The sequence below is a fragment of the Montipora foliosa genome, chromosome 1 (assembly GCF_036669935.1).
Source record: "Montipora foliosa isolate CH-2021 chromosome 1, ASM3666993v2, whole genome shotgun sequence".
Taxonomy (NCBI): Eukaryota; Metazoa; Cnidaria; class Anthozoa; order Scleractinia; family Acroporidae; genus Montipora; species Montipora foliosa.
In genome coordinates this window covers 8,325,245-8,342,744 of record NC_090869.1, presented here as the reverse complement: position 1 = coordinate 8,342,744, position 17,500 = coordinate 8,325,245, and the positions used below count along the sequence as shown (strand labels likewise).

General features: G+C 38.9%; 3 protein-coding genes and 1 long non-coding RNA gene across 9 annotated transcripts in view; 1 reads left to right on the top strand and 3 right to left on the bottom strand.

Moving 5' to 3' along the window:
- Positions 1-2,258, bottom strand: part of LOC137971118 (transient receptor potential cation channel subfamily A member 1-like) — a 48,319-nt gene extending 46,061 nt beyond the window's left edge. Inside the window, exon 1 of the mRNA XM_068818032.1 lies at positions 1,702-2,258. Coding sequence (XP_068674133.1) covers positions 1,702-1,839 — 138 coding nt within the window. The 5' untranslated portion in view covers positions 1,840-2,258. The remainder of the gene's footprint in view (positions 1-1,701) is intronic.
- A 6,228-nt stretch (positions 2,259-8,486) lies between these two features.
- On the bottom strand, positions 8,487-13,179 carry LOC137971063 (uncharacterized). Its single transcript, XR_011116919.1, has 4 exons — positions 13,109-13,179; positions 12,878-13,022; positions 9,764-9,784; positions 8,487-8,709 (listed from the first exon to the last, which is right to left on the bottom strand). It is a non-coding gene; the product is annotated as an uncharacterized lncRNA (long non-coding RNA).
- A 65-nt stretch (positions 13,180-13,244) lies between these two features.
- Positions 13,245-14,681, top strand: LOC137970988 (EKC/KEOPS complex subunit TP53RK-like). Its single transcript, XM_068817713.1, has one exon. The coding sequence runs from the start codon at positions 13,257-13,259 to the stop codon at positions 13,959-13,961; it is 705 nt and encodes a 234-aa protein (XP_068673814.1). The 5' UTR covers positions 13,245-13,256; the 3' UTR covers positions 13,962-14,681.
- The window catches only part of LOC137970671 (dehydrogenase/reductase SDR family member 4-like), an 11,098-nt gene continuing 7,619 nt past the window's right edge, over positions 14,022-17,500 (bottom strand). For 5 of the 6 annotated variants that reach the window (XM_068817527.1, XM_068817600.1, XM_068817234.1 and 2 more), the window contains exons 6-9: positions 17,374-17,425; positions 16,749-16,883; positions 15,923-15,978; positions 14,022-14,498 (exon numbers count right to left, since the gene is read on the bottom strand). In XM_068817527.1, the coding sequence (XP_068673628.1) occupies positions 14,384-14,498; positions 15,923-15,978; positions 16,749-16,883; positions 17,374-17,425 (358 nt within the window). In that variant the 3' untranslated portion in view covers positions 14,022-14,383. The remainder of the gene's footprint in view (positions 14,499-15,922; positions 15,979-16,748; positions 16,884-17,373; positions 17,426-17,500) is intronic. The other variant, XM_068817305.1, reaches the window with a different exon arrangement.

Here is a 17,500-nt window from a genome sequence, read left to right as displayed (position 1 = left end):
AACGGTATTTTTGCCCCGGTTTATGATTATGCAGCAACGGTAGACCTTAACAAATCGGAAAAGAAAATTGGGGGTAACCACGCATTTTTCAAAGATAATTCATGAACAATATTCAGTAAAAAGCTGTAAAATACAAAGCCATGTATGGCGCTCTTTCTCAAATTGAAGCTTATTATCTCTGAAAAATGCACGGTTACCCCCAATTTTCTTTTTGGATAATAATAGTACTTACTAAGATCTTCTTTCTCTGCATAATTTTAAGCCGCGCAAAAATATCCCTGTGTTGCTAAGCATCGCCGATAAGAAATCCGAGTATCGCGAGATGTGCAGAACGTATGCGCAATAACAATAGTAGGCATCGTCCTTATTAAAAAACATTTCTTGTTGCTCGACAGTTTCTGCCATGACGTTCACAAAGTAATTTTAATTGAGTTATTCAGATATACAGGAGCCTTTCCTCTTTTCGAAAACTATAGAATTTCGATCTATTTCCATGAAGACCAAACTTCCTCTTTAATCACCAAAGACCCGTTATTATTGGTCCGACCGGGATTGAGTCCCAGACCTCCTGGAGTGGATGTTCGCCCGATTCTAATAAGCTGTCGCAAAAAATAACTCAGTGGGGTCCTATGAATTGAGTATGGAATAATGACTTTAAAAGTATTCCGCTCAAATCGGCAGAAATTCATTATTTATTTTTTATATGCTAATTTTCTTGTAATATTTGAAACGACATCTTTTCGATGTTGTTCTAAGTATTGATGCTACAAAAATAAATTTCCAGGTTAGCTGGTTGCTGAAGCCTTTGGACACCTTTTTATTTCCACTTTTCTTTAAAAATGAAACACGAATAATATTCTTCTGGCCATTTAACAATGACCAATTTCGCTAATATTTGCGAAACGATACAAAGCTTTATTTTGCTGTAATTTGGCTGTTTCAACAAAAAGATCCTTTTTGCGCAAAACAAATTGAAGAGATGTCCACAACGTTCATTGCCAACGTAATTGAGTTGCGTTTTATTTGATCAGCTTTTCGTGACGACACAACGCTACTTTTTTGATGTCGTCGTCAAAACCGGAAACCATTTATGCGATTTACTAGAAAAAAATATTTTGTCAACTATTCACTCGAAGATCTTACATCACAAGATTTTCTCAACATAGATATATATTTTTCTTTAATAAGTGGTAGCACCATTTTTAAAAAGAGATAAACTTACTTGATCTTTCTGAAGATAACTGATTCTTTTTGTCAGTCCAAAGAGCTTATCAGTGGCCATAGTACAATGATATGTTAATTTTTTAAAGAAATGATTCAGCGATTTTATTCCCTGTTGACTGAGCTTTCATATATGTTGAAGTGGCAATAGTACAATAAAAGTTAGATTTGCTATTCTCAAAATTCGTGTATAACCAATTTTTCTACTGCTGCTGTAAAATACTACGTCATTGTCTCCGCTCAGTGGGTGTATGAGAGATTTCGTAACTCTTTAGTTAAGAACAGCTAGTGAACAAATGAAACTTCCTCCCGTTTTCTTCAATAAAAAACGTCATAGAGCAAAAGTAGTTCTAGATAATGGATTGGGAATATGAGGGGTAACTGAGTTGTTTCGTGGCCTGGATTTGCAGTAAAGTTAATTTAAGGGTAACACGACTATTCTGTGATAACATATCCACAAGTCAAATCGTGGAGACTTACCAATGTAGCTAAGCTAGGAAGTCGAGAATTCGAACCTCGTCGCCTGCTTGTTTCGATTGGCAGAGTTGCTTTAGAAGAATGTCCATTTCTTTCCTCGTCTCGTCGAATGACTGACCCACGTTCTGGTGGCAACAGCATTTTTACAACAATTTACCATTTTAATATCTCCAGGTCAAAGTCACGTTGGCCATACGGCTTCCGTCCTTAAATACGTCAGTTGATGCAAAGCTTTGAAGCAGACTGCTCCCGAGTTTAAAAAGCGACAGTCGACAGCTTCACGTTTGTGATGGCCGTTGATTTTCCAAAAAATAAACAATTTGACAGAAAAACAATGCCCATCCGTTGAATTGCAGATCGATGTAAGGCAATGCAAATTTGCAAGTACGCAGAAAATTTATAAGAGCTCAAGCCCAGCTTTTCAGAAATAATTAGAAGTAGCAAACTCGATTCAAGAAAATCTATCAAATGGTGAATAAGCGAAAAGAAAAGTAAAAGTTTGAACTGCTTCTCGGAACAAGGAAATCTACTAAGAAAATTTCTCCTCGGCGTACCAAAGTAATGGCCCGTGACAAATACAAAAAAAAACATGTGAAAATTATTCCACTCGTCGAAATCTCTTTAATTGAATATGTCAAGCTAAGGAACTGAAAACATGATGAAAGTTGCGATAAAATGTAATCCCTTAAATAACACGAGTAGCAGCTGTCATATAATAAAGCTAACCGTGATAAACTGACTGTAGACATTTTCATTAATCAACTATATTCTGTTTTCCGTAATAACATCGGAAAGTGTTTCAACCTCTGGCCTGGGAAATCAGTTTTTCAGTTGAAAAATCGGGAAAAGTTTGCATGGTCAATATATATCTTGGGCCGCAGCGGAAATATGCCCTTGGGTTAGTAAACATCAGTATCAGTAGCTATCGGTAAATGCGGGCAAAGTGCTTTTTATTTTATAGGAGGACAAAACAAAACATAAAAAGTCAAATATTCCAAGAAATTGATCTTATTTCTAGTCCGAATGTTGCCTTTTCTTTGTTTGGAAAGTAACAGTGATGTCTATAAGTTAGCGGATAAGAGATTTGACAGTTTCACTTGCCAAAAGATCGCTATAACGATGTCAGAAAAATGGGTCAGATATCGGATGATATTTTCATACCCTGAGTTCCTTTTCATTTATTCCGCTTTTTAATGACAACAGGGGACGCTAACGGAAGTGAGCTGTTTTCCCTTTTAACTTGTGTTCGTACAACCACATTTATATTGTTAACGGTATCTTTTCCCCATTAGAGATGACCAGTTTAAAATCTAAGAGACACTATTACAAGTTAAAAGGGAAAACAGAAAGACAATGGTTGCTAAGGAAGAAAGAACAAAGATGAACAAAGATTAATTAAAATTACTTTGTCTATTTTTAATGCTGTTCACAATTCCTTAGCGCCCAAAAGTATACAAGACCTGATAGTTCACAGGAAGAAAGTTAGTTATAATTTAAGGGCCCGTTTACATGGAAAGAGGATGATCCTAGCGCTGGGATCATCCTAGCACTAGGATCATCCGAGCGCGGTATGTTTTCAGCTTTCAGTTTACATGTGAAGGGTTGTATTTGGCCCCAGTGCTAGGATCATCCTACCGCTAGGATCATCCTATCTGAGAGGAGGGATGATCCTAGCGCTAGGAAGATCCTAGCACCATGTAAACTGCCTTCGTTCGGTACCTAGTACCAGTTCCTGGTACTAGGGACAAAAAAACAAACATGGCGGCGGCCGGGTGTTCACGGTATTCAGCTACCAAAGGTCGACAATTTCGTCTGGCGTTGCCACAGGACGATTCTAATGATTCTGATGACCGCCGACAATATTCAGGACCAGTTTTGTTTCACCACCCAAGCGAGAGACACAGTGGAAAGTAACGAGCAATCGATCGACAGCAATGTCGAAAACGCTGCGAATCGAAGGCATGCGAATTTATCCGAATACATCCGAATACATCCGAATTACGTGTTTGTTGTTCTCGCCCGCCATCTTGCTTTCATTCTCCACTTCCACCTAGACAGAAATTTCTGCATGTAAACCAAACGAAAAGTTGTTTCGCCTTCTAGGATCTTCCTAGCGCTAGGATCTTCCTACATCCATGTAAACAGCCCCTAAGAGGTGACTATATTCTCTCGCTACCCAAGCCAAAGTCTATTACATATGGCTTGAACTCAGTCCGTTATATTGGTCCGAAACTCTGGAATTCACTTCCGAACATGTTTAGAAACATAACGAATTTTAAGTCTTTTAAGAGATCCATTAGACAAGAGTGAGATCTGGGTACGAGATTATTAGACAAGTTGACCTAGTACAATTTTTATAATTTCGACGCTTCTTTATTGAATTTAATATTTAGTTAGATATAAGATATTTATTAGATTTTACTGTTATAATCTTAATTACAATATATTCCACTTTTAGTTTTTAAATTTTAAATTTTATTTTGTTTTTGGAATACCTGTAAATTAGCTGGCGTCCTTTCACAGACCCTGACTTTGGTTACGTCTGTGAAAGCACGCCCTTGTTGTAGCTAAGTGTATTTTCACAATAAACTTTCATTGTATTGTATTGTATTGTATTGTATTGTATTAAGATTTTTATTCAAGAACCCTACAATAAGGTTGTATGGATGAAGTAACTTTTTCAATGGAAATCTGACATCACTTCCATCAGAAGGCGCATGCGCAACTAGTCCCAGTCCTCTGCCGTGCGTTTCAGTGAAAACAGGATACGAAAGGAAGAGGCGATTTTTTCACCGGATAGGAACCGTCCCATCATTTTTCGTAAACTGTAGCATGGGATTGCAATTTGGACTGGAACCGATATTTTGAAAAGAGTATCAAAGGAGAGTCTTATGACGTCATAATTTATTGAGAAATATATATATTTTTTAATCCAGCCTACAGATTTTGTGTTGAGATGTTCTCATACCGTTGCGCTAAAAATTTGTGAAAAACATAGTTACCTCGCTGAGTTTTTAGGCATTTTCTGTTTTGGTCCGTGATTTACCAAATATGGTAGTGAGTCGATGTCAAATACAATAGACCTTATTCATAAATGGCGGTCACATTTATAATTCTTTTGTCCACGTGCAAATTAGCCTACCAAGCCTCATTTTAGAGCAAGAATTCTTTTCAATTCACTGTATGGTATCGAGGCTTGGTTGGCTAATTTGCACTTCGACAAAAGAATTATAAATTGACCGCCATTTATGAATAGGGTCTATACAATACATTCTTAAAGGCCGTTTACACGACAGAAAAATTTGGTCCGGACCCGCCAAAAAAAGCGGTACGGACCTAAACTTTTGCAAAGAAACACTGGAGTTTCTACAGGGCCATAGGCGCCTATGGCGGGTCCGGCCCTGTAGAAACTCCAGTGTTTCTTTACAAAAGTTATGGGTCCGTACCGCTTTTTCGGCGGGTCCGGACCAAATTTTTCTGTCGTGTAAACGGCCTATTAATTGACCGCTCCCCGTAGGGGCTTTTCAGCGCCAATGAAACACAATCAACGAAACAACAGAACACAACAACTACAACTGTTAAGAATCCCAACTGACCGGAGGCAAACCAGTTAGCTATTTACAAGTGCAGCTGGGAAGTTGAACCAGGGACTACCAGGAACAAATTCAAAGAGTGGTCAGAGCGGGTCTTGAACCCGAGATCTCTGGATCTCAAGGCAAGCGCCCTAACCACTGGACCACACTGCCACACTTGAGCACACTTGGCAAAGAAAAGAATAACTGTAGAGTTTAAGGGACTGGTAGTTAAGAGCCAACCCCCCTTAATTTGTAATTAAACTACAGCAATGGAGAAAAAATCACCAATTTTGCACTAAATTTGAATATTGAAAATTTCGAAACCCAAACTAAAACATTTTTTTCCAGTACAAGACTCCAAGTAAAATTATTTTTTATCACTTTCTGTGCCGTTTCTGCTACTCGTGTTACTCTGTTATCTTCATGTTTGGTCTTGCAAAACACCGCAAGTAAGCTTTTAAGAACCTATTTTTGGAGAACGTGTTACCCTAAAATTTGCCAGTTAGACCCCCTTTAAACAAGAACCTGTTGACCCTAAAATTTGAAACAGGTTCTTATTAATTTTTCTAAAATCTAACAATACGCCTGAAGGCGTATACGCGGGATGGGTCGATGTAAGCTAATTAAAAGGGAAAAAAAAGGAAAGGAACTTTATTTAAGTGTCTAGTCGTTCTGTAGAGCGCTAATTGGGGACACTGTAAACTGAAATCAGCAATTAACGCAAATCAAGTCAAACGTTGGTTTTTGAAGAGAGGGGAAATCGGGCCGAAGTCGCTAGGGGAAAAACCTCTTGGTGCAGAGTAGTAAACCAACAAACTCAACCCGAGTCTGGGAATCGAACCCGGGCCACTTTTCTAGCAAATTTATACCCTTCTAGAGTTGGACTCCCCGGTACAAATCCGCTATCGAATTTGGACCCCCGGGGGACTATATCCGCTAACGGATTAAGTCCCCCTTCGAGGATTTGGACCCCTCATTACAGCTTATTGAACTGTTTCAAACCAACGCGGATTACAGTTTCCCCACGCCACGTTACGAACGATTAATCACGTGTGGAATCATGCGGAACTTCTCGGCTACAAACAATCGCATGCACCTTCCGAGAGCTGGATCGAGTGTACAATATTTATGAGTCAATGATTCAATGAGTCAATGAGTCAATGAGTCAATGAGTTAGTGCAGTTAACCAAACCATAAAATGAAAGCTAAAATTTCAGAGAGTGCATAGGCCTAATCACTGAAACGAGGGCTTAGGCTTAATCAATAAATTATTGCTATATTGACTGTGAGTCTCATTGGCTCATAACTCATGACTCGTTGACCCATTGATTTATTGACTCATAAAACATGGGACCTCAGCTGGATCACAAACAGTTTGGGTAAATGGAAACACCTTTTACGTTCATCCCCGACCAATCGCCGATGATTCTTACACGTCTTGTTGGCGACGAGTGGCAATTCAAAGGCGGGGAAACAACCGTATGGAAACCCAGTCGCCAACTGTTTCTGATTGTTTGCGACCAATCGACGATATTTTTTTGTGCACGTGATACGTTTTGACGAATTAGAGGCAAGTATAAGTAATGAAAATGGCGTTCGAGTACGATCGTGGCAATGAGGATACTCCTCAAAACAGTGAGAATTTAATGAATATCGTAAGGGAATACCCCGCTAAATATACCTGTAGTAAAGTTCTTGATCACAAAGAGCCATGCAGTTCCTACAGTATAATTTGATACTGGCTATGCTGCAGCCGTTGCTGCCCCTCGAAAATGTATCGGACCTAGAATCGGTGACGTCTCTTGACACTTCCTCTCTGCGTTCTTCTTCGCAACAACTCCAACATAAGAAGTTGATCACGACGCAAAAACTAAGTCTGCTTTTATTTCTGCGCCCTTTTTTTCCGACGTCACGAGATCAATCAATCACGCATATGGAAAACAGGATCGAAAACACAAACGCCGAAAGTGACAGTGTTTGCGATCGAGCCAACACAAACTGTTTGCGACGTTGTTACGTGTATATGGAAATAAGTCACGTACTTGTTTAGAAATTGAATCCAAATATAGTTTATTTCAAATTAGAAAAAAAGAAAGAGGAAACATGGAGTGACTTATCTCGTTTACTAGGAATGATGAATCTCACATAAAAAGAGAGAGAACTTGCTCCGAAAACCATTCAAGCATAAAACGCACGGATTGCTGTTTGAAACTATTAAAAAGAAAATCTTATACGAGGGCAAGTCTGTCCTTTCGAATAGCGTTAATCAAAGAAACAGCCTTTCCAGAGACTTCAGAACCTGCAGTTTAGTTTTATGCACGGCTTATTTTTTAATTTACCTCATTCCGCGTTTTCCATACTCCAGTACACTTGTCAGTTGAAAAGTTCTGTGAGAATTGGCCTCAAGGCCAAGAAAATTTTGCCTCCGTGAGAAAATACGGGAGGTCGTACATTCCACCGCGAGTTGTGTTTGCAAATGTGAGATTTTTTTCGAGATAGTTTTTACAAATAAATGAAACTGCGCATGACGAGACTGGCTAGTGCAAATTTAGATTTGGCTATTGAAATCAGACCTGATACTAGCCTCTAAGCTAGTGAGCTAAAAAAGTTAGTCTCGAGCCCTGACTGAATCCCAATCGTATTTAACATGTTCAAGGGAACAAAGATTCGCACAGTTGAATTGAATTGCGTTTGTTCCATAGCCTGCTTTAAGATATCACCAGGGTGCTTCGGTTTTCCCCCCTCAAAAGTAAAAAATTCACTGCTTTGTGCAGAGTCCCAATTATGTAAATTAGCACGCGAAGGATGCTGTAAGAGAGAAAGAAGGGATTAGACTTCGCTGGCTACTTTTTATATTTCCACGATGCTCTACTCTTTTGTAAAAGTAAATGTTAATGTGATCGGCTTTCATGATTAACGTCCTAGGATGGGGAGGCCAGGTTATAGACTGAGAAGTACAGCTGTTAAGGTCTAGGTATTGAGGTGTCGTCTTAAGGAGATGATTACAGTACTGGTGAAGTCTCTTTAACAGTTATGTGCTCAGTTACCTGCCTTTAAATGAAAGTGAGGCTTTTCTTAAAAAGGTTAACAATGTAGTTCATATGATAATTAGTTGGAATTTACAAAACGCATGCAGTGAGGTTTCCATCGAAACAGCCTCACTCTCACAGGCCAAGTAACTAAGCTATTCAATGTATAAAAAAGACACAGCAATAATTTAAAAAAGCAATCACTTTTAATGACAAATACAACAATGAGATTTCCAATAGGATAAGAACAGTAACTGTTCATATGCATCTCTTCCAAACCATTTATGAACTTTTCTTTTCACAGTTACTTTGTTGCCACACCCAACATTAATAAAGGATAGTATTTAGAGTGAAACATCCCCGCAGCATTGCACTGTGTTAAATCTTCTCAAATCAATGATGTCCACCTGAAACAGTGAATAAAGTGCTTAATTATAGCATTCCATCTAAAGTTCACTTTCATTATCCCACCCAATGACAGGCAGGCTAGGAACCAGATCAGTACACTTGGATAAAAATGAACAAAAGCTTCCCAATACAGTGCTGGTTGACACTAAAACAAAAGGTATTTAACCCATTAACCCCTGGGAGTGAGTTGAATGCATCAGAACAGCCTTAGTTGACACCAAGAGATTTGTGGTCTTTGGATTATGCTCGGAAAGTTTTAGAACTTTCGAGAAACGGGCCTCTGGTAACTGCAAACACAGTGGTAATCATTTGTGTATCAAGGAAAAGGAAATGCAAATAAAGTAAAGGCTCTGTTTGCATGGAGGTGGGGTAACCCAGGTAGGTGGGGTTGCCAAATAGCTTGCGTTTGTATGCATTCTTACCACCCAAGGTCCCAGGTAACCTTTCTAAAGGCTACTGTGTGGTTGCTATGTATGCCAACTGGCAAAATGGCAGGTGAAAGGACGCATTAATTTTTGGTGGTTAATGCTCTTTCTACTCTCACTACAGACAATGTGATCCATTCAAAGCGTTCGATTCCTTTTAAACCCCTACAGAATTTGCCATTTGATTTCAGTCTTGTACATAACACCACAGTTAGCCAAGTAACATTAGAAACAAAGCTCACTTTGTGATATCCGACGATGAAAGATTAATTGTAGCTACTCTTGCTTCAACCGTTTCAGCGCTGTGGCTTCTTATTATCGCTTTTAATGCTGCCACGCCCCCGCTAAAGGCAGTATAAATTATTGTGATGCGAGCTGACCCAGCTTGGTGGGTTACCCCACCTTCAAGTGTTTACATGGTAAAAAACCGCCCCGGCTGGGTGGGTTACCAGGTCTGGCCGACTGAGCAACCTGCTGCGGCAGATTACCTCACCTATCATGTAAACAAAAGACCGAAAAAAATACTTCAGTTTACATGGACAGGCGGGTCACTCCACTTAGGGGGGTTACCCCACCTCCATGTAAACAGGCCCGTATATTACTTTTCTCACAGATGCAATTTTCATACCTCCTTTCTCCGTGATTGGCTCTGAAATTAGAAAACATGGTTTTTATTAGAGAGAATTAGGATCAATTATTGTTAAATGTCATTGGTGAATGTTACAGGTTCTTACGATACATGTTCAACCAACCCATTGTATATCAACGATATCTCTCAGAGCAGAATCCAGTAGATTTGTACCCACGGTTGTTTCTTACCCACTCAAATTCAAAGGATTTGTACCCAGATTCGGATGACCGGTACCCAACCTATTGTCAACGCTCTCCAGTCTATAATTTCAACCTTTAGTTGATTCATTTGCACCCACCCTTTATTTCATTTTCGCCATATTTTAACTTTATGCTATGACTGTCCACTGATGCATCTCGACTGGTTGAGATGGCAAATTACATGTAGGTGTAGTAAATATATCTTATGTATTTGAAAATGGGCTTGTTAACTTTGGAATTCGCCTCCATGGTCTACTCTTGTGAAAGTATTTTCTGCTGGGGTTCCACTGTGCAATTCTTCATGTAACTTGTATTGAGATACAAGTTGCATGAATCATTACCCAATGTCACGAATCTGAATGGCCAATAACCTTGCAAGACATTATGCCACAAGTACATGTACAAGTTAGGCAGTTGAACAATGTTTTGGTTGATAAAAACGAATTTCCACCGCAAACAAACTTGGTAGGAAACAACGTACCATTTTGCCTGCAATCGGCGACAAAATTAGTTGAGACACTTGCCAACAGAGCACACTGGCAACGACACATTCATTGTTTGCAAAGAAAACTTGTCCAGAAAGTACGTTTCCCGGATACCCCTCCCTCCCCCACCCTAATCAATGTTGTACCGCTGTCGACAAGGCTCGTAGAAAACAGAAAAACACAACATTGTCCCGGGGGTGCGGGGGAGGGGGCCATTTGCGCCGCCGATCTTGAAATCGACTCTAAAGGATAAGAGTGTCTCAACAATTTTGACGCCGATTGTCTGTATGAAAAAACTTTGTATGAAGTGTAATGACGACTTGTGATAAGCGTTTTTCTGCATTAATATATGAAATATACACATTTCAATGGCGTTTATGCGTTGTCATGTCATATCGGAATCAGAACATACATTAAATCACCTTTTTCTTTGTTACGGTGATGTAGCAGTCACTGGTATGATTGCAGACATTTCAGTGTCGAACATGGTTTTCACACAGAACATTTCTAACGAGATCAGGGCATGTATACGCTTGCCATAAGGGCATGTATACGCTTGCCATCTATTTGCGAAGGGCGGAAAGTGAATGATATTGTCAGGGGAAGTGATATCTCACGGGCTTAGATGTACCGCATTCTAAAAAAAGAGAAATTTTAACGCAAGTAATCACTACCGAGAACGTCATTTACAACAGCCAAAATGTGGATGTCGAACGCGCAGCGAAGTTAAGTTCACGCCACAAACGCTTATTATTGAGAGGAAGGACATCGTACTAAATAATGACAATTTCAAGACGATTTGTGCAGTGTTTTGGATTTGACATACCTTGAAATAAAGTGATACTTTCGGAACATTGCGTGACGTTTAGCATTCCCTTTTGAAATTCACCATACATAATTCCATTTCAACTTGTTACAACGGATATGACCCATGAAAAAGAGCGAAATATAAATAGCAAAGACAGTTTATAACTCCTGGGACAAAAAAAGAGCAGCAAACAGTGCTGTACTCTGATTTTAGGAACTCCGTGGAGGAGTGGCCACGAGTAACCACGAGTAACCATAATTAACAAGTAGAATAATTACATTATCTATTTATAATAATCTTGTGGTTACTCGTGGTTACTTGTGGTTACTCGTGGTAAATGAGAAAATATTGTTTCTTTACTCCCAAAAACATTCATTTCCCAACAAAACCAGCTCTGCAAAGCATCTGCGACAAGGTGGAAATTCTTTTTGCACCGACATAGCAATTTGAGCGTGGAAAGTAAATGTGTTCCCCGGCTGTAACAGCCACCATGTCTGTTTCGCATTCATCTGCGACACCACTTCGACCAACAAAATCGGCTTCTTCTGATGAATTGCAGTTAGAGGCATAACCCTTTAACAAATCCATACTTTAACGCTACTGACAAATAGCGTATTAAAGAAGGCAAAAGTGAACAGGTCCTTTGCACTTACGTCACAATCTTCGCTTCGCACAGGACAACCCATTTTTCACGCTCGAAAACGAGAATAATAAACTATCCGCAATTTTTTAGACCTGTAAAAAGTCTTTCACTCATGTGGTCATATTGATGGACAGACTGGACTATAGGTGCCCGTATAAAGGGTATAAAGGAAGTTTTCTGAAAAAGACAATCGGCGACAAAATTAGTTGAGACACTTGCCAACAGAGCACACTCGCAACGACACTTCATTGTTTGCAAAGAAAACTTGTCCAGAAAGTACGTTTCCCGGATACCCCTCCCTCCCCCACCCTAATCAATGTTGTACCGCTGTCGACAAGGCTCGTAGAAAACAGAAAAACACAACATTGTCCCGGGGGTGCGGGGGAGGGGGCCATTTGCGCCGCCGAGCTTGAAATCGACTCTAAAGGATAAGAGTGTCTCAACAATTTTGACGCCGATTGTGGGTATTAATCATCTGAATTTGGGTACAAATCGCCTGGGTACGAGTCAACTGATACTCTTCTGAGGTTGAAAGTGGTCGATGTTTAAGCTTAATATTTTTTAGTATTTTTATGAACTTAGATCTAGAGAGTTACACACAAACATCAAGTAGATATATTTATTATTATTCTTTCCAAAAATCGAATTACTCTTCTGAGGTTGGAAGTGGTCGATGTTTAAGCTTAATGTTTTTTAGTATTTTTATGAACTTAGATCTAGACAGTTACACACAAACATCAACTAGATATATTTACTATTATTCTTTCCAAAAATCGAATTACTCTTCTGAGGTTGGAAGTGGTCGATGTTTAAGCTTAATATCTTTTAGTATTTTTATGAACTTAGATCTAGACAGTTACACACAAACATCAACTAGATATATTTATTATTATTCTTTCCAAAAATCGAATTACTTGCAATTGTTGATCATAACAGTGAGGCTCTGTAAGTATAAAATGTGAAAAGAAAACTTACTCTTAGCACTAGATGCAACAATCTTCGATATTCCATAGTATGTGATCGCAAAACCGGCAAGTAGAAACCGCATATCGTACAGGTATGGCCCAGTTCGAAGAGCATAGCTCTTAACTCTTCCGTATATCGACATCATTTTTACACGCTGCAAAGGACAGTTAAACGATCAGACGCTTTAGAGTTAGATCTTAACACCTGATAGAAGAAAGAAAACCAATAGCAAGGACTTACTCTTCACAAAGCAAAAATAAAGATGGCGTCGCAATGGAGATGACAAGATAATGGAAGGGTCGGGCCTTGGTACTAATAAAGGATACATAAGGTACTTACCTTCTCTTGTGAGGAAACGCTGACCAGTTCGCATGAAGACTCATTCAACATGGCGTCCGCAACGGAAGATTCCCATTGTGCTTCCCATTGTAAAATGTGGACGTTAATAAAACAAGGTGCCGAAGCTCGTGTTTACAAGACACATTTTTACAACAAGAAAACTATAGTGAAAGAAAGGTTTTCAAAGTCTTATAGGCATCCGTCCCTCGATGAAAAGCTAACGCATCGAAGAACAAACCAAGAAGTTCGTTCTATGCTTCGTTGCCGGAAAGCAGGTATTTCCACCCCTGCGGTATATTTTGTTGATTACACCTCACATCGCATTTATATGGAAGAAATCCCAAACAGTGTAACAGCCCGTGATCGTATCAATAATGTCCTGCAACTTCCGACTGAGGAATCCGAGCAAAGTTTGCAATTAATTGCCCAGACGATTGGAGACACGCTAGCGAAAATGCACAACGTCGATTGCATTCATGGGGATTTGACTACTTCCAACATTTTGTTAAAAACGGCTTTTGAAGACATCATTCTCATTGACTTTGGGTTAAGTTTTATATCAGGTTTAACAGAAGATAAAGGTGTTGATCTGTATGTTCTGGAAAGGGCATTTTTAAGCACTCATCCAAACACAGAAGAGATCTTCCGGGTTATTTTGGAAAGCTACAGGAAGAAAGCCAACAAGGCCGACGAGATCATCAAGAAACTAGACGAAGTGAGGCTTAGAGGACGAAAGAGAACAATGGTTGGATAAAAAAACGAAATGTGTATGTTGTGGTACTTCGGGTAATGGAAGACAAACTTTCATGGTTGGTTTAAGGTCGTCTGTAATTTAATCAAGTCCATTTTTCCTCATTATTATTGTTTAATTAAATAGTATGTACATTGTGGAAAAAACTAGACGGTTTTCTTAACATGGAAAGTCTAATAGTTCACCAATCTTACGCCACCTTTACGGCTGACTTGTTTCCAGCTATTTTAGTCTTAATATTTTTTAAGAGACCAACAAGAACTGGTGCAATCTCAACCTTGTTATTAATTTTGTTATAAATTTGTCACTGTCATCACCATTTTTATTATTACTACTATTGTTGTTTGTCACAATTGAAGAAAAAACACAAAACTGTAGTTGATCAAAATATGTTAGGTGTTGTTTTTTGGTTGGTGACATTTCATCTACAGACTTGCATGAGATCCTCCGTCTACTATCAGAGTTTCTCCTGTTATGTATGATGCTTGATCAGACGAAAGGAAAGAAACTGCACCACTGATATCATTAGACAAACCCATCCTGAAAATGAACAAAGAAGGCAATAAGCAACATTAGTTTTTCCTTGAGTTTTTCGCCTTTTGAAGGGGAATCTACGGCATGTTTGTCATGGCTTGTGCTCGTGGTATACTGGTAAATTCCACGTATTCAAAACATTGAGCTTTGAAATATCATGAGGTAAATAAAAATCAATAAAAAATGAAATACACAGTCACAAAATTAATGGTAATTTCATTTCTCCTTTGTCATCATGACATGTCTTTGCCTGATACATGTATATAATAAATAATGATAAAAATTATAATAAAAGATAGTAATTGATAAACAATAATAATATTTTGTAACATGCAAGTGTCCCAGGCACACTAGAATGCAAATTAATGCTTCTATCGTTGGCCTGTTTCCAGTCAATGGTTTTGTTTTCTAGTCTGAAACTCAAAAGCCCACTTGATTGAGCCACCATTTGCCAGCATTTTGGCTATCAACCTAAAGTGTCTTCTAAAAGCCCTTTAGGGTATTTTGACCCAGAGGTATTTTATAAATAATAATTATAGCCTCCTGCACAGCCATCTTGTGACTCGTCACGCAATCTTTCTTCCTCAACAAATGTCTGCTGAAACGAGCCACACGTTCCTTTCCCTTTGTTAAGTACCGTAACTGTCTTTTCCGGAAATTACATGCGGGGTACTGAGAACCAATCAGCACTGTGTAGATTGCCATCCTGGAAGTGTCAATGCATCAACTTTTTCTTTGGATGAAACAGGACAAAGCTTTCCTTGGTGAGTATGCATTTGCACTCTCGCAAATCAAAATGCGAGTGCTTAGCAAGGGTATGGTGTTGTTTCATCTAAAATTGAAAGTGCCATGGAAATATAGTATAAATACAAATAAAAATACTTAAGTATTGCAAGTGTGTTTGAACTGCACCAGAACCATTTTATCTTCAAGTGCAATGAATGCAACTAGGATAGTAGCAAAAAGAAAGCTTGAAAAAATCTATTTGCTTAAAGTTTGTACTGGCGATGAATGTAAATAGATATCAATCCCAAGTGAACGCCACAAGTATGTTTGAATGACACGGGAGCAAAACGTTTCAACCATACGTGAATTCTACCATTCTCATTCTGTGAAGAGCCGCAAACATCTAAGCCAAACCACGAAATTCATAAGTCGGCGATTTTAAATGCCCAACACACGAAGGCCATTTTCCTGAAGGGACCTCACGCAAAACTTCTCAGGGTCCAAAGTGCACCTCCAGAATCTGGAAGTCTGTTGTGACTGGTCTACGGAAATTTCGGCTCGTTTCAGCAGACGTTTGTTGAGGAGGAATGATTGCGTGATGAGTCACAAGAATGTCTGCACAGGAGGCTATAAATAAAATTATGGTCCTGTGATCTTTGCAGTTGTCTCACTAAATTTATTTATGACAAATCTGATGGTCTAACCTTCCAAGTGAAATGCTCTGAAGGAAAAACTTTGACAGTGAATCATTTTTCCAAAACTGAAACCAATGATTAAGTAAAATTAATAATCATTGTTTCAGGCCCAGACTGCATTTTTTGTATTATTATAAAGTCCATAAGTGTTTATGCGCAAATGTTGCTAAATTATCATCACACATTGCAGATGATATTACAAAGTACATGTTTTTAGGTAATTTAAACATGAAAGAATGTATAAAGCAGAAACCTTTTTTTCTTCTATCACACCTGGGATAAATGAGGTGTTGTAGAAGGAGTCGGCATTTTTGAAGGGTGGGGGCCGGGAAGGGGGGGGGGGGGGGGGTTCTGTTGTTTGCATAGTTCATATATTTGTTTGTCAGTTAATCCATCTATATCCCATCCACCCTTTATGTGTTCATGTCCATCACTAATACTCCTTTCTCGGTTTTTCTGACCAGTCCAGCTGTGTTGTTTTTGTTTAAGGAAAACTATGGTAAGATTGCTTGGTCGCACTTTGCAGGACTCCCGGTTGCATTTGAGTATGCTATTTTTCCACAAATATGTTAAAAAGCAGAGGGTTGGTTATGCCAGATTTCTGCACTTAGTCCACGGCTGCTGTAACTGAGAAAATTTGATGGCAGCATCTTTTACAACACACATGTATGTTAACTTCAAGACAAACTACGTTCTTTTGTGGAGTCAAGATCCTAACAAGGCATTTCCTCTTTCCCACTACTGGACATGGAAACATTTTTTTCATACAACCAGTTCTCCCAAGGATCCCCCGATCTAATTAGTCATACAACTTTTCTCCATACTCAATACTTACCGCTTCACTAAAACGTGTCTTGATGACCCCTGGAGCAACACAGTTTACTCTCACTCCCATGTGTCCACATTCTTTAGCTAAAACATTTGTCAGACCAACTAAAGCTGTTTTGGTGACATTATAGGCACCAACGCCCTGCAAACATTAAAGAACAACAAGAATACCTCAGTGTCGAATAAATTAAAAATAATAAATTATCATCGTCATAATTTATATTATTATTATCCTAAGCTTATTTACTATGGTGAACAATAGTCCAAAGGGTGTGACAATGCTAAACTCAAAATAAATGGCAAAAACACTATCCAAGATATCCTCGTGAGCCAATCAGTGGTTCACAGCAGCTTCAGAGAGAGGCAGGGAGCCAAGAAAGTGTTGATGCACTCTCACTGGTAGATTATTCTGAACATAAAAGATTAAGGTTCTGCCAGTTGTTTGTCCTACAGCTGCAGTGCAATGAGAGAATGGCTCCTTGCATTTAACCCAGCAACGGACCAAAAACCACCATGGGCACCATCTAAGGTCTGTCGTGCATTTGCAGAAAATAAGTGTTTTGGAAGGGTTTTAACTTCAGCCAGTAAGATATCTACTTCAACTCAACAGTTTAAAACAGTTACAGCTGTACCTGCATTGGATCAAATGCACCTACTGATGAAATGAAAATCACTGATCCACCCCTAAAAAGACAAACAAACAATTATTATTAAAATTGGAAGATTACCTATATTACACTGAACAAAAAGCCTCTACTA